The 24,106-nt window shown below is 36.9% G+C and overlaps 1 protein-coding gene across 2 annotated transcripts in view; it reads left to right on the top strand.

Moving 5' to 3' along the window:
* Positions 1–24,106, top strand: part of DNAH6 (dynein axonemal heavy chain 6) — a 322,627-nt gene that overhangs the window by 90,607 nt on the left and 207,914 nt on the right. For both annotated transcript variants that reach the window (XM_054474947.1, XM_054474946.2), the window contains 10 exons: positions 164–256; positions 1,638–1,757; positions 6,366–6,546; positions 11,591–11,687; positions 13,333–13,552; positions 14,840–15,004; positions 15,087–15,200; positions 17,913–18,038; positions 18,113–18,268; positions 18,550–18,711. In XM_054474947.1, the coding sequence (XP_054330922.1) occupies positions 164–256; positions 1,638–1,757; positions 6,366–6,546; positions 11,591–11,687; positions 13,333–13,552; positions 14,840–15,004; positions 15,087–15,200; positions 17,913–18,038; positions 18,113–18,268; positions 18,550–18,711 (1,434 nt within the window). The remainder of the gene's footprint in view (positions 1–163; positions 257–1,637; positions 1,758–6,365; positions 6,547–11,590; positions 11,688–13,332; positions 13,553–14,839; positions 15,005–15,086; positions 15,201–17,912; positions 18,039–18,112; positions 18,269–18,549; positions 18,712–24,106) is intronic.

The raw sequence follows: 24,106 nt of genomic DNA, 5'->3' as shown, positions 1-24,106 counted from the left end.
AGAGCGAGACTCCATCTCAAAAAAAAAATAATAATAATTTTAGAGAGCAATAAGGAGGAAAATGGGATAATTATGGAGTTTTTATTTATTTCATTTCACATGCATTTATTGAGTATCTAAACACACTGAATTTAGATATCCTAAGACTTGAATTATTTCTAAGGTGGAGGACTCTTGGAAAACAACTGAATTTGTCATTCTGCCTCACCGTGACTCCAAAGATGTGTTTATCCTGGGCGGCACAGATGACATACAGGTGGGTAACTGGGTTATTGAAAACTTATGGTAAAGATCCCAGCCACACCTAGTCTTAAATCTTCTGTGAGAGATTATGATGAGGGAATAAAACGTGAGAGTCACTTAATAAGAAAAATCTAATTGAGAAAGCAAAATGAATGCAAATAATTGACATAAATGCTTGTACGTGAAATATTTAACAAAGCATTAAAAATTTCATATATATGTAAGAGTTGCAACCTGTAGTTGGTAACTATTGAGGAATTTGGAAAAACAAAGAGAACAGTTACAGCTGAAGTGATCAGAGCATGTTTCCTAGACCAGTCATAACAAGCTGGATCTTAAATATTAGATGGGATTTGATAGACATAGAAAAAAATAAGGGGCACTTCAAACCCTGTAAACAAGGCAAAGAAACCTGAATGAGCATTTCATGTTTATAGCACACTAAAAGGCTAAATTCACTTGAATTTATTAGAATTAGGAAACAATGGCCACACTCTGTCAACCACAAAAGAAAATAAATCTAACTCATGTGTTTGGAATAGTCTTTATCATTTAAAATCTGAAGGCACATTTGTTTAGCAAAGGGAGCTGGGTCACATAGCCCAACTTAGAAGGCAAAGCCCTGGCCTAATAGGGTGTATCCAGGCCAGAATTAGAGATAAAATAGCTTTTCCAGGTGTAGGTTGGAAGAGAAAGACCAGACATCACTCTGCACAGGGGATGGGAGAGTAGAGTCAAAGAGGTCAGTAAGTTTAGGCCAATTGACATCATGTGGTGAGGGTTCTACTCTCAAAAAGCTTATAATTGAAATGGACCATTACATCTTTCAGGTTAACAAGCACATTTTTAAAAATTCACATGCTCCGTGAGAGATGCTATTGTATAAAGGGGAGTAGTAGGGGAGGGAGGTGGAGGAGAAACTGTGTATAACCATTCAGAGCTTGATATGAATGAGTTCGATTCTCTCTTCCTTGAGATAATTGAGAGAAAGTGATAACTCATTGGACAGAAGACAGCTAATTTTGCCAGTATATGATATTTTGAGAAATAAAGGCAAGCCCAGGTGACCAAATTGTGTTAAGAAGGTAAAAGTTACCTAATAGTGAAGGGAGAGAGGAAAAGTGTCAAACCAAACAAAAACTTGTGCCATTATTAATTACAGGATCAGCAGAAATTTGGCAATCAGAAGTCCTAGGTGACCTTTGAAAGAACATCATGGTGCCACAAGGATGTGAATAATGAGGGGAAATTGATGAGTAGGAAACAGTAAGAGGGGCTAAGCTGTTAATTCAAAGAGTTGACTTTTAAGTAGACACTTGGGATTATGTATCCGAAATATTACTGAAAGCACAAATACTGGGTGCTGCATGTATTGTCTTCCCCTTCCTTTAAAGGTCCTTCTTGATGATAGCACCATCAATGTTGCAACTCTTGCCTCATCACGTTACGTTGGTCCACTGAAAACTCGAGTGGATGAATGGCAAAAACAACTTGCTTTATTTAATCAAACACTGGTGAGTAAGAATAATTTTGATTCATACACTCAGAATTGGAGAGTTACAAGGACCTTAGAAATTATTTGTTTCATTATTTAAATATTATATGGTTTTAAAATGTAAGTTTTAATTGTGGACGTTATTGTGTTTAGAATGTAAGGGAAATGCACAGGTATTGAGCTCTTCTTTACGTAATTATACAGCTTAATGCTATTACCATCGCCCTTGCATAGGTATACTTCAATGATATTGTAGATTTGGTTCCAAACCACTATGATAACCCAAATGTTGCAATAAAGAAAGCCACATGAATTTTTTGGTTTCCAAGAACATATAAAAGTTATGTTGAATTGGGAACACATGGACATAAAGATAGACATAATAGACACTGGAGACCACTAAAGAGGGGAGAGAGGAAGGGTGCAAGGGTGGAAAAACTACCTATAGGATATTATGCTCACTCTCTGAATGACAAGATTGTTCATACCTCAAACCTCAGCATTACACGGCATACCCATTTAACAAACCTGCACATGTAACCCCTGAATCTAAAATATAAGTTGAAATTATTTTTTTAAAAGTTATGTTTATAGTGTACTGTAGTCCATTAATTGTGCAATACTATATTGCTAAAAAATGCTAATGATTATCTGAGCCTTCAGCGACTCGTCATCTTTTGGCTGGTGGAAGATCTTGCCTCAGTGTTGATGGGTGGCTGCTGAAGGTTGGGGGTGCTGTGACAATTTCCTAAAATAAGACAACAATGAAGTTTGCCACATTCATTGACTCTTCCTTTTATTAAAAAAAAAATCTTTGTAGCAGGCAATATTTTATAGCATTTTCCCCATGACAGAACTTCTTTCACAATTGGAGTCAATGTTCTCAAGCCCTACTTCTGCTTTATCAACTATGTTTATGTAATATCCTAAATCCTTTGTTGTCATTTCAACAATGTTTATAGCATTTTCACCAAGAATAGATTCCATCTCAAGAAACCACTTTCTTTGCTCATCCATAAGAAGCAAGTCCTCATCTATTCAAGTTTTATCATGAGATTGCAGCAATTCAGTCACATCTTCAGGCTCTACTTCTAATTCTAATTCTCCTGCAATTTCCACCATATCTGCAGTTATTTCCTCCACTGAAGTCTTGAATCCCTCAAAGTCATCTGTGAGGGTTGGAGTCAACTTCTTCCAAACTCCTATTAGTGTTGATATTTTGACTTCCTCCCATCAATGACAAATATTTTCAATGGCATCTAGAATGATGAGCCCTTTCTAGAGGGTTTTTTAATTCACTTTTCCCGGATCCATCAGAGGAATTACTGTCTATGGCAGATATAGCCTTACAAAATGTATTTCTTAAATAATAAGACTTTCAAGTTGAAAGTACTCCTTAATCCATGGGCTGTAGAACGGATGTTGTGTTAGCAGGCATGAAAGCAACATTAATCTCCTTGTACATCTCCATAAGAGCTCTTGGGTTACCAGGTCCATTGTCAATGAACAGTAATATTTTGAAAGAAGCCTTTTCTTCTAAGCAGTAGGTCTCAACAGTAGGCTTAAAATATTCAGTAAATCATGCTGTAAACAGATGTGCTGTCACACAGGCTTTGTTGTTTCATTTTTAGAGCACAGGCAGAGTAGATTTGGCATAATTCTTAAGGGCCATGAGATTTTTTGAATGGTAAATGAGCATTGGTTCTAACTCAAAGTCACCAGCTGCATTTATCCCTAACATGAGTCAGCCTGTCCTTTGAATCTTTGAAGCCAGGCATTGGCTAATCTTCATTAGCTATAAAAGTCCTACATGGCATCTTCTTCTAATAGAAGGCTATTTTGTCTTCATTGAAAACCTGTTGTTGAGAGTAGCCACCTTCGTCAATGATCTTAGCTAAATCATCTGGATAACTTGCTGCAGCTTTATCAGCACTTGCTGCTTCACCTTGCCCTTTTATGTTATAGCGATAGCTTCTTTCAGTCTCGTGAATCAACCTCTGCTACCTTCGAACTTTACTTCCACAGCTTCCTCACCTCTCTTAGCCTTTTTAAAATTGAAAAGAGTTAGGGTCTTGCCTCAGACTAGGCTTTGGCTTAAGGGAATGTTATGGTTGGTTTGATCTTCTATTCAAACCATTCAAACTTTCTCCAAATCAGAAAGAGGGTTTTGGCTTTTATCATTTGTGTCTACACTGAAGTTGCATTTTTAATTTCCTTCAAGAACTTTTCCTTTGCATTCACAACTGTCTTAATTGTTTGGTGCAAGAGGCTAAGTTTTGACCTATATTGGCTTTTGACATGCCTTCGTAACTAAGTTTAATCATTTCTAACTTTTAATTTAGAGACATGTGACTCTTCCTTTCACTTGAACACTTAAAGGCCATTGTAGTGTTATTAATTGGCCTAATTTCAATATTGTTATGTCTCAGGGAATAACAGGGGGCACTGAGGAGAAAAAATGAGATGGGGAACAGGGGAACAGCCAGTCAGTGGAGCACAAAGAACGAACAGACATAGTACTTATCAATTAAGTTTGCCATCTTATATAAGCATGCTTCATGGCACCCCAAACAATTATAATCATAACATCAAAGATCACTGATCACAGATCACCATAACAGATATAATAATAATAATAATGTTTAATAATAATATTTTTAATATTGCAAGAATTACCAAAGACAATTGGTAATTGTAATAATTTTGACCCAGAGACAAAGTGAGCACATGTTGTTGGAAAAATGGCATGAATTAACTTTCTTGATGCAGGGTTGCCACAAAACTTCAATTTGTGAAAAATGCAATATCTGCAAAATGCAATAAATGAAGCACAATAAAACAAAGCATGCCCATATTATTATTTTGCTGTGAAACAAATACTACAAACTTAAACAATATACCTTTATTATCTCACAGTTTCTGTGGCTCAGGAGTTCAGGCATGGTTTAACTGAGGCCTCTTGCTCAGGGTCTCACAAGGTTGCAATCAAGATGTCAGCCAGACTGCGTTCTCATCAGAAGTTTAGCTGGGGAATGACCCACTTCCAAGCTCACTCCAGTTGTTGGCAGAAATTATTTTCTTGGAATTCTGGGCTAAGGGCTTCAATCTCTTGCTGGCACTCAGCTGGAGGCCATCCTCAGCTCCTAGATGTTGCCCACAGTTTTTTCTTTATATGTGAGCTTCCCCAACATGACCACTGGCTGCATCAATCTAGCAAGGAAGAAAAAAGGATCCTAGCAAGATGACTATTACAGTCTTATATAACATAAACATAATTATGTACATTCTGTTACCTTTGCCACATCCCATAGCACCTGGGAGCAAGTCACAGATGGCACCCACATTCAAGGAGAGAGGATTACACAGGGATGTGAATGCCACATCTTGGGGGCCACCTTATGAGTCTTGCTACAACGACTTTATATTTACTGGAAGAATGCTCATTGTTGCTTGAAGTCTCCTTGGAATCTTTCCTTGTGGTGCACATGTCCTTTTGATTTTATTCCACCTTTGATTGTCCCACAGCAAAACAAAGAACCCACTTACACTAATCTCATTTTGTTCCCATCCAATCTCTTTCTTAGACTTCAGATATTTAGCTTGACTTAATTATGTTTACGTTTCTAGACATGCTAATATGATAAGTTATCTATGAAATAATAAAGTCAGTAAGAGGGAAAAGATAACCTGTGCCAACTTTGTTTCAAAGAGAACTTTCTCAGAAATTCATCTTCTTCAACAAACCACATTGTCTGAGTCCTGTTCAGCCTTCTGGACTGATGATTAAGCCCTGTGAAGGGAGGGACTACAGGTCAAAGTCAAGGGAAACGTTTTCATAGAGGGTCCCTGAAAGAAGCCTGAGCTGATTAGTGAGGACCTCCCAGAGAATGAATTGCTTGGAAAGTGTGAGACCTGAGACAAACCAGGAAGTGGTTGTGACATTTGGGCTTACTCCCAAACCTAGAGTGAGAAGTGAGGAACTCTTTCATGGATTTTGGGCACACACATGCAGTAATAGCAGGAGGCACAGAGGAAAGGTGAGGTCTACAGACATTTGATTTCTGACCCTATATTTCTGATTTATTTTATTAACAGTGATTGTCTAAAAGCAGAGGGAATGCATGATTTTCTTCTTCCAGTCTTCTATATTTACTACATATGCTGTCATGAGCAGGGTTTTTAAAAAAAAAATTCATTTTTAAAGAAAGGTGAAGGAAGAATGAACACATAGTTGAGATAAAAGAAAAAAACAAAATTTTTTCATGCTAATCTTGTGTATGTTTGAAAATGGTCGCTGAACTTTCCTCTTCCCTTCAGATTTCCTTGAGTAGGCATCGTGCTGCCCCCTGAATCTCTCCTGTGGGTATTTTAATCATATTTCTCTGGATCCATTCTGGTAACCACATGGAAGACCCATTAGAACTCTGCTCAGTAGACAGTGGGATGAAATCAGACTAAGGTGAATCTTGGACCTTGTAAGGAATTTAATTTCAAAGGACCTGTGAGGAGTCATAACACCACCCTCAAGGAAAAAGATACAGTGATTCCCTGTGTCATGATTTTTACTGTAACCATATGTTTTTAATTGGGGAATTAAAATCTGACAGTGTCCATATTTTTCTCCTAGGAAGAGTGGCTGACCTGCCAGAGAAACTGGCTCTACCTAGAAAGTATTTTCAATGCTCCAGACATTCAGAGGCAATTGCCTGCAGAGGCCAAGATGTTCCTTCAGGTGGATAAGTCATGGAAAGAAATCATGAGAAAGGTGAATCGGCTGCCTAATGCTCTTCGAGCCGCTACTCAGCCAGGTATGAAACAAAATTCCAAACAAGCAAAAAGACTACAGTCACCTAAAATGTTTCTCTGGGAATCTAATAACATACAGTCCATTCAACCCTTGATTCTAGTCAGCATGGATGACTAGGAATCCTTTCATTTGACACACTTGCTAAGCAATGTCAACGGAACACTGGACTTTTTTTTATTATTATTATCTCTCAGCTTAGTTTGTAGTTTTGGAAAAGGAGAATCTGCTTTTTTTTTTTGGAAAAGGAGAATCTCCTTTTTGGAAAAGGAGAATCTGCTATTTTTGCTGTTTTTATGATTTGGGGATGTTGAAAACATCAGCGATGTTTTCATCTCAGAATTTTGACGACGAGACAAATATTTGCCTTCGCTTGATGTATTCTATTAAAGCTCCTCCACAGATTTATAGCCACAAAAATGTCCACACTTTATTTTTAATGAATTCATTAAAACTAGTTAAAAATACTACCACTTATTACATTTCTAGTCTCAAGGTTGAAATGTGTTTTAATAAGTTCCATTTCTGTGGATGTGGAATCAAAGTCTTTCAGGGTGCACATATGTGGCTGTTGAACTTTATGCTTAAAGTAAAAGCCTTGGCAAGCTTGCCTGTTGTTCAGGAAACAGCAGCACATGGCCCATCCTGGTAAATATCCTCAGACAGCTTCCCTGCAGTTTGCTGGGCTGCACTCTTTGCCCAAAAACTCTGACATAAGACAGAAATGGAAAAGAAATGTTACATGGAGTAATAGAATTGAAAACTCTTTGGGTCTTTTCGAGGCAGCCCACATTCCTTGGCTCATGGCCTTCTTCCAGCCTGTAATCTCAGGACACTGATCTCTGTTTCTGTCATCACATCTCCTTATCAGCCTCTGACCTTCCCGCCTCCTGCTTATAATGACCCATGTATGATCGATCAGTCCACCAGACGATCCAGGACAGTCTCTCCATCCATGATCCTTAACTTAATCACACCTGCAAAGTTCTTTTCCATGTATACTAACATATTCACAGGTTTGGGGGATTAAGACATGAACATCTCTAGGGGGCCATTATTCTGTCTACTGCACTCACTTGTCATGTTGAAACATTTTGCTGTGAAAACTAATATGTTAGATTACAGAGTGCTGTCCCAGTCCCTACTAGACTTGTTATAAAATATAACTTCTGAAATGAAAAAAAATATGATTCAAAAATACATCTGCTCCTAAGGATGTAAGATAAGAACAGAGACATATAGATCATTTCAGGGGATGATAAAGCTATGAAGAAAAATAAAGTAGGGTAAATGGGTGAGAGAGAGAGAGAGAGTGTGTGTGTGTGTCTGTGACAGAAGGCTTTTTTGATAAAGTGGCTTTTGAGCAGAAACCTGCAGGAATGAGGGAATGAGTCATGTATGTGACCAAAGGGAACATTGTTAAAGAAGGAGGGAAGATCAAAGGCAAGGCTCCCAAGGTGAGTGCATGCTTCACATGCCCAATTGTTTGCAAGGAAGCCAATGCGAGCTGAAGTGGAATGCAGAAGAAGGGCTTAGGAGGTGAAGCAAGAGAGGCAAGAGTGCTTAGGTGGGGACTGGGCATCAGACTGGGTCCTTGATTACATAGAGCCTTGGAAACCATGATCAAGACTGTGGATTTGATTCTTGGGCAGGTGGGGACACCAGCTACTATGATAAGCACCAAAACTACAAAGATAAATAAGACATGGATCTTATTCCTTAAGGAGCTGTAGTTTAGCGATAAAGAAATAGTATCCCATCACCACAATTTTGGCATTTAAAGATGGCAGAGGATACAGAAAAGATACCAGTAAGAAAGTGACAGACAATGAGTAGGTATAGAGACTGGCTTGGTTTGGAGAGTCAAGGAGAAGGCAACTGCTTGGCTTTGGTTTTGTACTCCTAGCCCCCCAAAAGTGGGATACACCAGCTAAATATGTTTCATATTAAATATACTTGTTCATACTTGGTAAATACTTCATATTATTATTAAAGGTAATAGTTAAAATTCTTAGTCAATTCCCCCCATTTTAATGTAATAGAGCATTCCTTTATCAAATAATACCAAAGCTTTTAAAATCTTAACAGTAGATTTTACTTTTACTTAAAATTATCTCTTTATTTTTCAGTTAACTTAGTACCTTTTATTGAAAAGACCATACTACTGCCATTGCATTTTATTTATTTATTTATTTTTATTTCAATAGGTTTGGGGGAAACAGGCGGTGTATAGTTCTATGAATGAGTTCTTTAGTGGTGATTTCTGAGATTTTGGTGCACCCACCACCCAAGCAGTGTACACTGTACCCAATGCGTAGTCTTTTATCTTTTTATCCCTCAGCTCCCTCCCATCCTTTCCCCCACTTGCCTAAGTCCATTGTATCATTCTTACACTTTTGTGTCCTCATACCTTAGCTCCCACTTATGAGTGAGAACATATGATGCTTGGTTTTCCATTCCTGAGTTACTTCACTTGAAATAATGGTCTCCAAATCAATTTAGGTTGCTGCAAATGCCGTTATTTCATTCCTTTTTATGGCTGAGGTAGTATGCCATGGTATATCTACACACATTTTCTTTATCCACTCATTGATTAATGTGCATTGGGACTGGTTCCATATTTTTGCAATTGCAAATTGTGCTGTTATAAACATGCGTGTGCAAGAATCTTTTTTATATAATGACTTCTTTTCTTCTGGGTAGATACCCAGTAATGGGATTGCTGGATCAAACGGTAGATCTACTTTTCAGTTCTTTAAGGATTCCCCACACTGTTTTCCATAGTGGCTGTCTTAGTTTACATTCCCACCCGCAGTGTAAATGTGTTCCCTTTCCACCACATCCACACCAACATCTATTTTTTTTTATTATAGCTATTCTTGCAGGAGTAGGGTGGTATCGCATTGTGGTTTTGATTTGCATTTCCCTGATCATTAGTGATGTTGAGCATTTTTCATGTTTATAGCCCATTTGTATACCTTCTTTTGAGAATTGTCTATTCATGTCCTTAGCTCACTTTTTGAAGGGATTGTTTGTTTTTTTTCTTGCTGATTTGAGTTCCTTGCAGATTCTGGATATTAGTCCTTTGCCAGATGTACAGATTGTGAAGATTTTCTCCCACTCTGTGAGTTGTCTGTTTACTCTGCTTACTGTTTCTTTTGCTGTGCAGAAACTTTTTAGTTTAAGTCTCATCTATTTATCTTTGCTTTTGTTGCATTTGCTTTTGAGTTTTGGTCGCATTTGCCTTTGGGTTTTGGTCATGAAGTTCTTGCATAAGCCAATGTCAAGAGGGGTTTTTCCAATATTATCTTCCAGAATTGTTATGGTTTCAGGTCTTAGATTTAAGTCTTTGATCTATCTTGATTTGATTTTTAGGTGAGAGATGAGGATCCAGTTTCGTTCTTCTACATGTGGCTTGCCAGTTATCCCAGCACCATTTGTTGAATAGGGTATCCTTTTCCCACTTTATGTTTTTGTTTGCTTTGTCAAAGATCAGTTGGCTATAAGTATTTTGCTTTATTTCCAGGTTCTCTATTCTGTTCCGTTGGTCTAAGTGCCTATTTTTATACCAGTACCATGCTGTTTTGGTGACTATGGCCTTGTAGAATAGTTTAAAGTCAGGTAATGTGATGCCTCCAGATTTGTTCTTTTTGCTTAGTCATGCTTTGGCTATGTGGGCTCTTTTTTTTGGTTCCATATGAAATTTAGAATTATATTTTTCTAACTCTGTGAGAATTATGGTGTTATTTTTATGACAATTGCATTGAGTTTATAGATTGCTTATGGCAGTATGGTCATTTTCACAATGTTGATTCTTCCCATTCATGAACATAGGATGTGTTTCCATTTGTTTGTGTTGTATGATTTCTTTCAGCAGTGTTTTGTAGTTTTCCTTGTAGAGGTCTTTCACCTCCTTGGTTAGGTATATTTCTAAGTATTTTTTTTTTTGGCAGCTATTTTATTTTCTTGCAGCTATTGTAAAAGGGGTTGAGTTCTTGATTTGATTTTCAGCTTGATCACTGTTAGTGTATAGCAGAGCTACTGATTTGCGTACATTAATTTTGTATCCTGAAACTTTGCTGAATTCAATGATCAGGTCTAGGAGCTTTTTGGATAAGTCTTTAGGGTTATTTAATTTCTACGTATTTGTATGGTTTTGAGGATTCCTTTTGGAGTTGATTTCCAATTTTATTCCACTGTGGTCTGAGAGAGTACTTGATATAATTTTGATTTTCTTAAATTTATTGGGACTTGTTTTGTGTCTTATCATATGGTCTATTTTGGAGAATATTCTGTGCTGATGAATAGAATGTATATTCTGCATTTGTTGGGTAGAATGTTCTGTAAATATCTGTTGAGTCCGTTTGTTCTAGGGTATAGTTTAAGTTGTTTCTTTGTTGACTTTCGGCCTTGATGACCTGTCTAGTGCTGTCAATGGAGTACTGAAGTCCCCCACTATTATTGTGTTGCTGTCTATCTCATTTCTAAGGTCTGGTAGTAATTGTTTTATAAATTTATAAATTTGGGAGCTCTAGTGTTAGGTGCATACATATTTAGAACTGTGATATTTTCTTGTTGGAAAAGTCCTTTTATCATTATATAATATCCTTCTTTGTCTTTTTTTAACTGTTGTTGCTATAAAATTTGTTTTGTCTTAAATAAGAATAGCTACTCCTACCCACTTTTGGTGTCCATTTGCATGGAATATCTTTTTCTACCCCTTTACCTTAAGTTTATGTGATTCCTTATGTGTTAGGTGAGTCTCTTGAAGACAGCAGTTACTGTCTGGACATCCAGATTGGTAAACAGGGAGTCAAACTGTCAGCTTTTGCTGATGATGTGATTGTAATTTTTTTATTGCCATTGCAATTCCATGACTCATTTTAACTTTAGGTTTGGATAATTCAAAGCATATTTTTATAAGAGTTTTATTAAATAGTTTTCTAGGGAGAAGATTCATAAATTGATTACATTTTAAAGTGATTTTTTTTCAGAAAAAAATTTGATTTTAACACAGTTTTACCAATACTATTTTTTTTAATGAACAGGACTTCTGGAAACTTTTCAAAACAATAATGCATTACTTGACCAAATTCAGAAGTGCCTAGAGGCATACTTAGAATCAAAAAGAGTTATCTTTCCAAGGTAAGTTTATAAAGCAACCTAAGATATTTTTTAGTAGTTATGACTGTCAATCAAGTTGAGGTTATAGTTATAACCTCAGAAGCCACTCTAGGTGTTTAGAGCAAGTTTCATGCAGGGAATTAGAAGTTTTCACTGGTGCTAGAGGCAGAAGAAGGGAAGAACTGAGGACCACTTTGAGGAAATCTGGAAATACAGGCAGACGTCTCAGGGAAGTGCCACCAAAGTCTCGGCTTCCTACAACAAGAAAGGGAGGGATTGTCAGGAGGACACCTGAAAACCAAGGATAAAATCCCACCAGCTTCAGTCATCCATGCTCAAGTTGGGGAATAATGGCTTTGCTTCCTCCCACCTTCTCAGTCACATAGAAGAGCATCTCATAGGCAGCATTTAATCTGAAACCTTACTGGAAAGAGATTCTGGAAATGTCATTCCAGCTTTTCCCTGATGCAGGGATATTGCTAAGTTGACAATCAACAATCTAGAGCATTCACTAAATGCTGATTTGTACATTTAGTCTTCTAAAACATGAGAGAGTTGGGGATAGGAACAGCAGTAAAAATGACCCTTGATTGGAAAAAAAAAAGTTTGAAAATCACTGTCTTAAACGTTAATAGTTAATTGCTGTAACCTATTCTAGTATGAACTAGGATAGTCAGCTGGGATAATAAATCAAATTCCTTTTGAGTGATTTGGAGAGATTAAACATAATACAAGAACTATATTACATGAAGTCTGGCATTTAGAATATTTTTGGTTATCTAGAGCAGGGACAAACAATTTTTTTTCATAAAAGGTCACATAGTAGATATTCAAGGCTTTGTAGGCTTTACATTCTCTGTAGTCAGGTCCGCTATTGGAACACAAAGGGAGCCACAGACAGTATGTCTGCATGGCTGTGTGACAATGAAACGTTATTTACAAAAACAAGTGGTGGGCCAGATTTGGCCTGGGGCTGTAACTTGCCAACCCCAATCTATAGCAAAATAATCTTCTGTAAGTTTACAATTTCCTTTACCTATCTTGCTGGTAATAATATGGAATATATATAAATGTTTTATTTCTACATAGGTGTAGCCTCACATGGTTGGAAATGGTGTGCTGGCAAAATTATATTATGCCAGTTTTCACAGTAGCACATACTGCGGGGAATAGCAAATGCCTTTGGGTTAAGAGAATGGCCCAGTACACATTCACACAACCCAATAAGGTTCTCCTGCAACCACCCATCCATCTGTTAACTCTTCAGCAAATCATATATTGAATACCAGGTATGTGTGACATACTAGGCTACATTTTAGGGAAAACAAATAATACATCTGCACTCTGGAGGCTTAAAGCCAGGTGAGACAGATATGTGAACACATCAGTTTCTAGCATTTTTACAATTTTATGAACAATATCTATCTTTTATGTACTAGACACTAATTCTAGGTATGCATCATCACACCTAAATGCATCATCACTAATTTTCACAGAAATCATGTTTAGAGATATGTGGCTTCCCCAGAAACCCATGACCAGTATAATTGGAGGTCCAGGAAATTGGTGGACAAGGAAGAGATGTGGCTAAGGAATTTATCTTTTATGTCTATCTAAGACTTTACTTCAATTTCAAGTTATATTTTAAGGATGTTCTTTAATCCAGGTTTTACTTCTTGTCAAATGATGAACTTCTGGAGATTTTGGCCCAGACACGAAATCCACAGGCCGTGCAGCCACACTTAAGGAAATGCTTCGACTCCATTTCAAAGCTCGAATTTGCTCTCATGCCTCCTGCCGAAGGAAAGATTCCTGGTATTGATGGAGAACCAGAAAAGGTTTATACTAATGATATTTTAGCAATGCTGTCACCAGAGGGAGAAAGGGTGAGGTGCTTTTGTTTATATTTCCTTATTGATGAACTTTGTTACTCTTCTAGGGTTATTCTCACTCTAAGCATACAGGTACTCTGTTGGCTCAGCAGTTTCATGGATAACCAAGATAAAATTCTTGCCCTCAAAGAGCTCAAAGTCTAACAGAGAAGTAGTTGAACAAACAACTGAAAATCACCACAGAAAATGCAATAACAAAGACATGTGTTCTGTTGTTGGAAATAGAGTGGAGAAAACTAGAACCATGTCTTATTTAACTCTCCACAAGAGGCACACTGGTGGACTGGTTAAGAGTACTGGTTCTACTATCAGGCCACTTGGACTAAGTCCTATCCCTTAATCTCAGCCAAAAGATGAGGATTAGTAATTGTATCTGATTAATGGAATGATGAGCCCGTTCAGGGGATAGTGTAGTAAATTACTTAAAGCAATACCCTGTGAGCACTATTTAAGTGTTAGTTGCTGGCAGCAGCATCTCCAGGGCACTGCACAGCCCCTGGCATATGGGGAACACCAAGAGAGTGAATATATTAGCATACTGTGAGGAACCAAGTGACTTCACAAAGGAGAGCCACACATATGCACACACACACAAAGTCAAGTATGATGGAAGGGGGAGTATCTTCTATGTGGGCATGGGAGACATTTCACACACAGGAACTGTGTAAGGAAATGCTAAGGAATTGGGTCCAGTAAGAACACAGTGGTGTATCTATGGGAACATATAAACATTTTATTTGTTCTGAATTGATCCTCTTGCAAAAGAATTTGCTCATCACTGGTGCAGAAGAGAAGGGGGAAGACCAAGGATAGAATCTTGGGAAAACATGAAATTTAAAGAGAAGTTAGAAGAAGAGCAGATGAAGGAAGGCAAAACAGCCATGACAGTCAAGCCATTGGAAGTCCAAAAAAATAGATACAAGAACTGAAAAGTGTCATTTGGACTTTTCAGTTGGGAGGACATGGGAAAACTTAAGAATAGAAGTGATCAGGGACAAAAGTCAGATAGCAGCAAGTAGGAAAGTGAAAATAAGTGCAGAAATCCATGCAGTGCATATAGACTCCTCTTTCAGGGAGTTGACTCCAAGTGGAAGCAGTAAAATAAAGCAATAGGTGGGGTGAAAGGAGATAGATGCATAGTGGAATGTCAATAGAAGTTTCAGTATTTGTGGTCAGGCTTCAGCATTTATGTAGCTTTGGATTCTGTAATGGAAATATAGAAAGCATACAGCTTACAAGTCCCACACAAGCCTCTTTATCAATGCTCTGATTACCTTTTAGGTTAGCTTGGGGAAAGGCCTCAAGGCCCGAGGCAATGTAGAGGAATGGCTTCGTAAAGTGGAAGAAGCCATGTTCACATCTCTGCGTCGCCTGTGCAAAGCTGCCATCGCTGACTATCAGGGGAAACGGAGGACAGACTGGGTGGTTGCTGGCCACCCTTCTCAAGTAACTCGAACTCACATTTCATATCCCTGAATTCTTTTTTGGTGATATGCATCACATATTTAAGAAAGATGTTTTCTTGCAGGTTATCCTGACTGTTTCTCAAATTATGTGGTGTCGTGATTTGACTGAATGTCTGGAAACAGAACACAGTAATCATATACAGGCCCTGAAGAATTTTGAAAAAGTAAATTTTGAGGTGAGATCTGTAACAAAGTGACATTGTTGTCTTGCAAGATGGTCTTGGTGGGTTTTTTTTTTAAGCACAGTTAATGCAAATTCACTTTATTTCAGAAATTCTAATGCTTTGACATTTGTAATAGCTCTTACAAAGCTTTAGAATTCTAAAATTATTTGTGTTTTACATTTTTTAGAGACACTATCTTAATATTTGTGTAGTATTTATGTGAATACTTGTGAAAATAGGAGGAAAAACAATTCCAGAACAAAACACCAGGGTTATAATGTTTGCAGCTTTTAAGGACAAACTGTATTCACTAGTTCCTGGATACCTCTCGGGGAAGTTTATTCAGTCCAGGAAAACCTCCAGATTCATGCCATTACTATTTCTAGGCTCTAATTCTATTTCTGCTATTTTGTAAAACTGTCAGGCAACTAACAATAAAATAATAAATAATTCAATGAATTTAAATACCATCAAGAACTTTTAGCTATAGCTAGGAAATGCTATTTTACTAAATAGCATTTAAATAGCACTAAAACTTTATACTTGTTGAACAGCAACTCCACATTTCCTCCTCTCCCTAGCTCCCTGTAATCACCACTCTTTTTCTATGAATTTAACTATTTTAGATACTTCATATAAGTAGATCATGCAGGATTATCCTTCTATGACTGACTCATTTCATTTAGCTTAATATCCTCCAGGTTTATTCATGCTATCACATGTCATGGGATTTCCTTTTTTTAAGTCTGAATAATAAATATTTCATTGTATGTGTATACCACATTTCCTTTTATTTTTTTCTTTTTTAAGAGACAGGATCTCACTCTGTTGCCCAGGCTGGAATGCAGGGATGCGATCATAGCACACAGCTAATTATTTTTATTATTATTTTTTGTAGAGACAGGGTCTCACTGTATTGCTCAGGCTGGTCTCAAAAGCTTCCCTCAAGTGATCCTCCTGCCTTGGCCTCCCAAAGTGCTGGATTACAGGCGTGATAATCATGCCCAACTCACATTCTCTTTATCCATTCATCCATTGATGGACACTTGTGTTATTGCCACATTTTGGCTATTGTGAATAATGCTGCAATGAACATAGGAGTGCAGATAGTCTCTTCCAGATCCTGACTTCACTTCTTTTGGATGTGTACCAGAGTGGGATTACTGGGTCATATGGTAGTTCCATTTTTAATTTTTTGAGGAGCCAGCATATTGTTTTCCATAATGGCTGTACCATGTTTATATTCCCACTGGCAGCATACCTGGGTTCTCTTTTCTCCACGCCCTTGCCAACATGGGTTATCTTTTGTTTTTTTGATAACAATCACCCTAACAGTTATGAGGTGACATCTCATTATGAGTTGATTTACATTTCCCTTATGATTAGTGATGTTGATCATTTTTTCATATACCTGGTTAGCCCTTTGTATGTCTTTTTCTGATAAATGTCTATTCTCTTCCCTTACTCAAGTTTTAATTGGGTTATTTGGTTTTTGCTCATAAGTTGTAGGAGCAATTAGACCCTTGTCTTACACCATACACAAAAATCAACTCAAAATGGATTAAGGATTTAAATGTAAGACCTGAAACTGTAAAATCCCTAGAAGAAGGCATAGGGGAAAAGCTTTGACATCAGCTTGGCATTGATTTCTTGGATATAACACCAAAAGCACAAGCAACAAAAGGAAAAATAGATCAATGGGATTGCATCAAACTTAAAAGCTTTTGCACAGCAAGGAAACAATCAACAGAGTGAAAAGGAAACCTGGGGAATAAAGGAAAATATTTACAAATGGTATATCTCGTTAGGACCTAGGCCGACTCTTTTAACTCCAAATTCAATTCTACTTCCAAGCAATACTACATTTTTAAAGATTCACTCTTAAAACAGAAAAATAAAACAACCTTATTGAATAAAACAACTTTATTGAAATAAAACAACTTTATATATATTTATATGTAAATATTCAATAAATATTTATTTATCAAATAAAACAATTTCATTGAAGTAAGAGAAAACACTCTCATGAAATTCCTCAAAGAAATTTCATCTCCATAGCTTCAGAAAAGAGAAATGACTCCCTAAAGAAAGTTCCTTTGCCTCTGTGTAGAGGTGGTCCCTCATCAGGGTTGGCCCAAGTGACATTTCAGCATAATGGTGCAAGGTCCTCAGAGGCGCTGCTCTTCCTTGAAAAAGATTTAATTATTTAGGTAAAAATCAAGTAAAAATTTATCTAACTCTTTCTGAAAATGTTTTCATTTAACCAGTCATTGGCTAGGTTAAAATGCTCAGATTTTCTGATTATTAATGGGAAAATCACCCCTAAAACTGAAGAGTATCACCTTTAACCACATTTAATTTTTAGGGAGGACACTCTCCTCTAGAGAATCATCACATAGTGGTTAAGAACGTGGGCTTTTCTCAAGGCAAATGTCTACTCAGGTCTCATTTTTGCTGCTTCATAACTGTGTGACTGCCATCAAGTTACTTATGCTCTCTGACCTTCAGTTTCCTCAAATGTACAATGGGGTAAAGACAGTATATATTTCACAGAAATCTTATGGGAATTAAATAAAAGTATTGTCCTGTTTGGTCACAAAATTATAGATTCTTAAAATTAGCTGGTTTTTAGCAATGTCTTTCCAAATTGAATGGTGAAAGAGATAATGTATATATGTAAGCTGATATTGGAAAATTCACCATGACAGTTTTTTTTATTTGTAGAGATTAAATGCCCTGGCTGCAATAGTTCGAGGCAGTCTTCCTAAATTACACAGAAACATCCTGACTGCATTGATTACTATTGATGTGCATGCAAGAGATATAGTCACTGAACTTGTTCAATCCAAGGTAACTGTTTCATTTAAGTAAAATTATATACTTCTTTCTGAAATTAGTGTATCTAATATGTATATCACATACAGGTGGAGACAGTTGAATCTTTTGACTGGCAGAGACAACTGCGCTATTACTGGGATATAGACCTGGATAATTGCGTGGCTAGAATGGCGCTCTCTCAGTACACTTACGGCTATGAATATTTGGGTGCATGCCCAAGATTGGTTATTACTCCACTCACAGTAAGTTATTGATCACTTAGGTTAATATTGACACAAGAGTGCTTTTCAATCAAAAGTCTTGAAAAGTTTCATATGACATTAACTCTTGAAAGAATTTATTATGAATACATCTTTGTAAAGCAAAGATTTGCATTATTTAATTATGTGCATGGATCTTTGGGTGTATTTCAACTGCTATATTTTTCATAGAAAATAATAATCCTTCCCCCATAGAAAGGAAATGCCTTAATTTGTGGCCAGAGTTGGTTCCCTTCATATTGATAGTTTATTGCTTTCTTCAGGATCGTTGCTATCTTTGCCTCATGGGAGCTTTGCAGCTTGACCTTGGGGGTGCACCAGCTGGTCCTGCTGGCACTGGGAAAACAGAGACTACCAAAGATCTGGCAAAAGCTCTTGCCATCCAGTGTGTGGTCTTTAACTGTTCGGATGGTTTGGACTACAAGGTACAGTTCTTGCATCTGAATATTAACATTAAGTGTTTTATGTGTCTTTCTCTATTTGCAACATGACATAAGAAAATAAGGCAAGAATGGAGTGATGACAAGCAAGAGGAAAGAAATGGGGCAAATAATGGTTAAAGTGGAATAAATAGAGCAAGAGAGAAGAGTCAACACGTGGTGGTCTGGGTAGTTTGGATAAAAATCAAGGCCAGGGGATGATTTGTCAAATGGTGAAAAAATAAAAAATCTGTACATGTCAGTAAGAAGAAAGAAACGAGATGAGGTACAAGATAGAATAGCAGGGAAACCGAAGAACAAGGACTAAGCTTACAGTAGGAAATTGGCAATTTAAAGAATGGTGTATTGAACATGAAATATGTGGGAGTCAATTCACAGTAAGGTTTTTCAATACAGTGGTTCTCAAACTTTTTGGTCATGGGACCCCTTTACACTCTTAAAAATTATTGAGACTTCCAAAGAGCTTTTGTTCATATGGGTTACATCTGTTGATATTTACCATGTTAGAAAAAATTAAGTAAAATATGTTTTATATATTTATTTGTTAAAAAAAAATAACAGTAAGCCCATTATATGTTAACTTAAACATGTTTTTGTAAAACAAAACTTCCAACAAAAAACATTGTCCCACTGCTTTATATTTTTGAAAATCTCTAATATTTTCAAAATATTGCTATTATGCTAATATTTGGCATAATAGAAGACAGCCAGATTCTCCGATTTGCTTCTACATTCAGTCTGTTGACATATGTTTTTTTGGTTGAACATTTGAAGAAAATCTAACCTCACATAGATATGGACTCTGAAAAAAGGAATTTTTTTAAATAACTTTTTCAGTTAATTGTTTATACTCTTCCTTGAACTACACCAAAACTTGACAAATGTTAGTTTCTTAAAGGTTATTTGCTATGTTAAAACTGAAACCATATCCACATCTTTTCATACTCTGTACTCTCATGAGAGAGTGAGAATGAAAAAGAGAGTAAGAATGAAAACACCTTAGTATTATTATGAAAACACTTTGGCCTCACAGATCCCCCAAAAAAACTCATGGATTTGCAGGGATCCTTGTTTGGCTTTATTTCTTCTGGTGGTTGCTATTTATACTGTAAAAACATACATTTGTTTCTATATTTTTATGTACCCACTTTGGACACTATCTGCCAACACATTAAATAGATGAGGATTTTATTAGACACAACTTTGTGTGTCTAATGAAGTTGGACTTTATATTTCAACCTCACTTTTACCATGTCAAGTTTTATAAAATTTGTATTTTATTCTATAACTAAATTATATCTTCACTGCTTTGTCTAGGGCTGAACATAAAAATGTAAATCCCTTATACAGCACTTATAATATCAAAGATTGTTCATAGTGGAATTTAATAGAATAATTGGCCCCATAGAGAAAGATCAATACATACATCACAAACCCCTGCCATTCAAAGTAAATGTCCTAAGCTTCAGGGTTAGTGGATTGTGTTTTCTTTCCACTTTCTTTACTTCTTCTAGAACCATTATTTTTCTCTTTTTTTATTTTTTATTTTGAGACGGAGTCTCTCTCTATTGCCCAGGATGCAGTGGCTCAATCTCGGCTCACTGCAACCTCTGCCTCCCGGGTTCAAGCAGTTCCCTGCCTCAGCCTCCTGAATAGCTGGGATTACAGGCGCCCACCACCACGCCTGGCTAATTTTTGTATTTTTAGTAGAGATGGGGTCTCACCATCTTGGCCAGGCTGGTCTGGTCTTGAACTCCTGACCTCGTGATCCACCCACATCGGCCTCCCAAAGTGCTGGGATTACAGGCGTGAGCCACCGCGCCCGGCCAGAACCATTATTTTTCTAACTTCTGTGTGCTGTGAATCACCCGGAGATATTTATTAAACTACATATTCTGATGTACAGGTCTGGGGTGGGGCCTGAAATTATGCATTTCTGACATCCGCCAAGGTGGTGCAAATCGATACTGGTCCACTATGAGAAGCTAAGCCCTAGACCGTGGTTCTGAGAGCATGAACCCTGAACCAACAGCATTAGCATCACCTGACAACTTGTTGGAAATGCAAATTATAAAGCCCCACCTCAGACCTACTTAATCAGAAATTTGGAGCTAGAGCACAGCAACGAGAAGCTTTTTTGAAACAAACTTCCAGGTGATTCTGATGCACACTCAGATTTCAGGACCACTGTTCTAGAGTCGATGCAGCTGCCACTGTTCTTTGTATTTCAGTTTTGCGTCTTTCTTATATTTCATTTTAATTTTGTTGGAATACTTCCTTGAGCAATTTTTTTCCCATTCAAGTTTATAAATATTCTGTCTTTCCTGAGTCATCATACTTGATTGATAATTTGTAGAGGGTGGAATTATAGGTTTAAAATAATTTTCTCACCTGACTTTGAAGGCCTCACTTCATTGTCTTCTAGTATGTATTTTGCTAATGATAAAACTGATCATGGCTTAATACATTTTGGAGGTTTAATAATATTTTGCTTCCTGTCTATCTGTGGCAGCTTATAGGATTTTCTCTTGATCCTCGGTATTGTGAAAATCTACCAAGATGTGTCTAGATGAAATAATTTTCTTTATTCATTTGGTTTGTCATTTTGGGGAACTCTTTAATGAGAAAAATATGTCTTTTGTCAGCCTAGTGAGACCTTATTTTATTGCTTCTTTGCTTATCATTATGTCTCTATTCTCTGCTCTGGGCCTCCTACTTCTATTCTCCACTTCTCTTACCCTCATGTTTTCTCTTGCTTATTGCTAATTTTCTTGTATTTGTTTAGATTGCTAAACACATAAACACACTTATTTTATATTTTAAGCAACAATAAAAATAAATAAACTTATTGAAAGGTTACTGAGATAGTGGGATATCTCACGGAATCCAGAGAAGAGGTGAGCATGACTCAGGCTGAGTAGGAACTAGGGCAGCCAACTCCTTCGCATTGGGAACTTTAGAGCCTTCTCTTTAGAACCTTGCCAAGAAAACAGCAAGGTCACATTTCAAGTTTTGAAAGTAGGATTCTAATTGGCAAAGTGCGTTCAAGTGATCACCCCTAGATTCGTGAGCAATAGCCAGAAGAAGGGGGTATAGTCTGATTCATACAGGCATGGATGGCTGTTGAGAGCTAGATGTGGTAAGCAGTTTCCAGAGAAAGAGGAATGGTATCCTCTAAGGGTTTCTGCAACATAAGATTTCTAAGCAAAACAAGATTGTCTCCAACGGCTATTCTTTTCTGCTTTAAATGTCCCTTCATGTGTGGATGTTCCCCAGGGCTCTGACCAGTCCCCTTTTCCTGTTTTCTCTACCTGCTTTTTCCGGTTCCTGACAACTTCATAAGAGAGAGGAGAGATTAGGGCAGGAGGAGGTTACACTGCAGATCCTTGGTCAGATGCACTGCCTTTCCCAAGACCTAGTTCCTGCTCCTCCAGGAACTCTTTTGCCCTAAAGTTTTCCTCAGGATTTGGTCTCCTTTGAAGCTCTTCCTTTCTACAAAAAGCAAATGAAATATTCAAGCACTGGGTTGAGACTTTGTGTTTAGACTCAGCAGAAGGCATATTATCTGATTTACCTTCCCAGCATTCCTCTGTGATAGGTGTTGTCATCATTGCGCAGATGGGAGTGAGATTTGGAGCAGTGAAGTAACTCGCCAGCAGTCACCACTAGAAAATGGCAGAGAAAGAATTTGAACACATCCTTTGATTCAAGTCAAATGTTCTCTCCCATTTTTTAAAAAAAATACATATTATATGCAAATTTAGAAACATAAAAAGATATAAAGAATAAAATAATGAATATCTACTTAGCCACCTCCCAGCTAAGAGATAAAATGTTACCAGCGCACTTGAAATCCTCTGTCTCTCTTCACCAGGGGTAACTTCTATTCTGAATTTGGGGGTTATCATTCACATGTGTGCATATGTGTGTGTGTAGTCCTAAATTTAAAACATAGTATCATTCTGTGTGCTACATTCTACATTTTGGTTTTTCCACTGAGCACTTTGTCTATGAGATTCATCCAGGCTAATACTATAGCTCTATTTTTTTAATTTTCACTGCTCTGTTTTTATGATTTTTTTCATCCATTCTCTTTCTGATAGGTATTTGGGGTGTTTCTAATATAGTATTTGCTACTGTAAGCAATGTGCAATAAGCATTATTACACAGGTCTCCAGGTGAATGGGTGCCTGGTTTATCTGGCTTGGAATATAGGAGTTGGTCTCAAGGTACATATACGTATCATATTGACTCAATAAGGACAAATGCTTCTTCCGTGATTGTGGTAATTTATACTCCCCCTGCAAATGTATAAGAGCTGCCTATGCTCCACATCCTTGCCCATGCTGTCAGGTTCCATAACTGTTGTCAGTCTGAGGAGTATGAAATGGTATCCCATTGTATTCCCCTGGTTACTAGTGAGGTTGAATGTCTTTTCAAATGTTTATACTCTAGGATTTCTCATCTGTGAAATACCTATTTACATCTTTCCCCATGTTCTCTTGGCTTGCTTATGCTTTTTTAAATTGATTATTAATAGTGTTTTTAATATGTTATTGATACTGATTTCTTCTCTCAGGTATTATCTCTTAGTTCTGTCCTCTAAAAAGGGACATTGACAGCCTAAAAATAGTGATCACCTCTAGTACGCAGACTGTGGTCTTAAGTACCTTTTCCTACTAAAAGTAACCAGAGCTGGTTCTAGGTCTGGGGCAGGAAATGCATAAAATGAGCCTACAACATCATGTCCTATCTGAAATAGCAACAACAAAATACCAAAAATTAATGTAACCATATCAATTATCAGAATGTTACTAAAGAGGATCTCATTGACCAAAGATGGGACAATGCAAGAATGATAATAACTGGAATGGATCAAAACACATAAAACATTTTTAAATTCATGAATATACAATGATTAACCAAAAAATGTAAAACAAAAAACTCATTGATTACCTTAGAGGTTTCCAGGGAAACAACTTATTTGAAAAATTGATAAAGAAAAAGAATTAAGTATTTATCCTGCCTTTTCTGTGGACTGTTTTTTGGGGTAATAAAAAAGTTGATGAGGAAAAATTTTTATAGAATAATCACAACTAATAAATGCAGAAGAGATGATAACATTAGAAATTACTATTTTGCAACCTTCAAAAAATAATATATCTAGCAATGGCCATCATTGCTAAAACCACTAAAGACTAATTGGAAAATTTATAATGGACGAATCAGGCTAGTAATCCACTGATCACAACTTTGACAATCAAAAAATACATATCTCCTGTTATGATATACAAGCTATGAATTATTCCTGTTCAAAAAAAATTAACTTCAACCTAATGAATCTAATGGAGTGTCTAGATTTAAATACCAGTTTTCAAGA

Source organism: Pongo pygmaeus, chromosome 12 (genome assembly GCF_028885625.2).
Source record: "Pongo pygmaeus isolate AG05252 chromosome 12, NHGRI_mPonPyg2-v2.0_pri, whole genome shotgun sequence".
NCBI lineage: Eukaryota > Metazoa > Chordata > Mammalia > Primates > Hominidae > Pongo > Pongo pygmaeus.
Note: the sequence above shows the minus strand (reverse complement) of the source record. Positions and strands in the feature narration are given on the sequence as shown.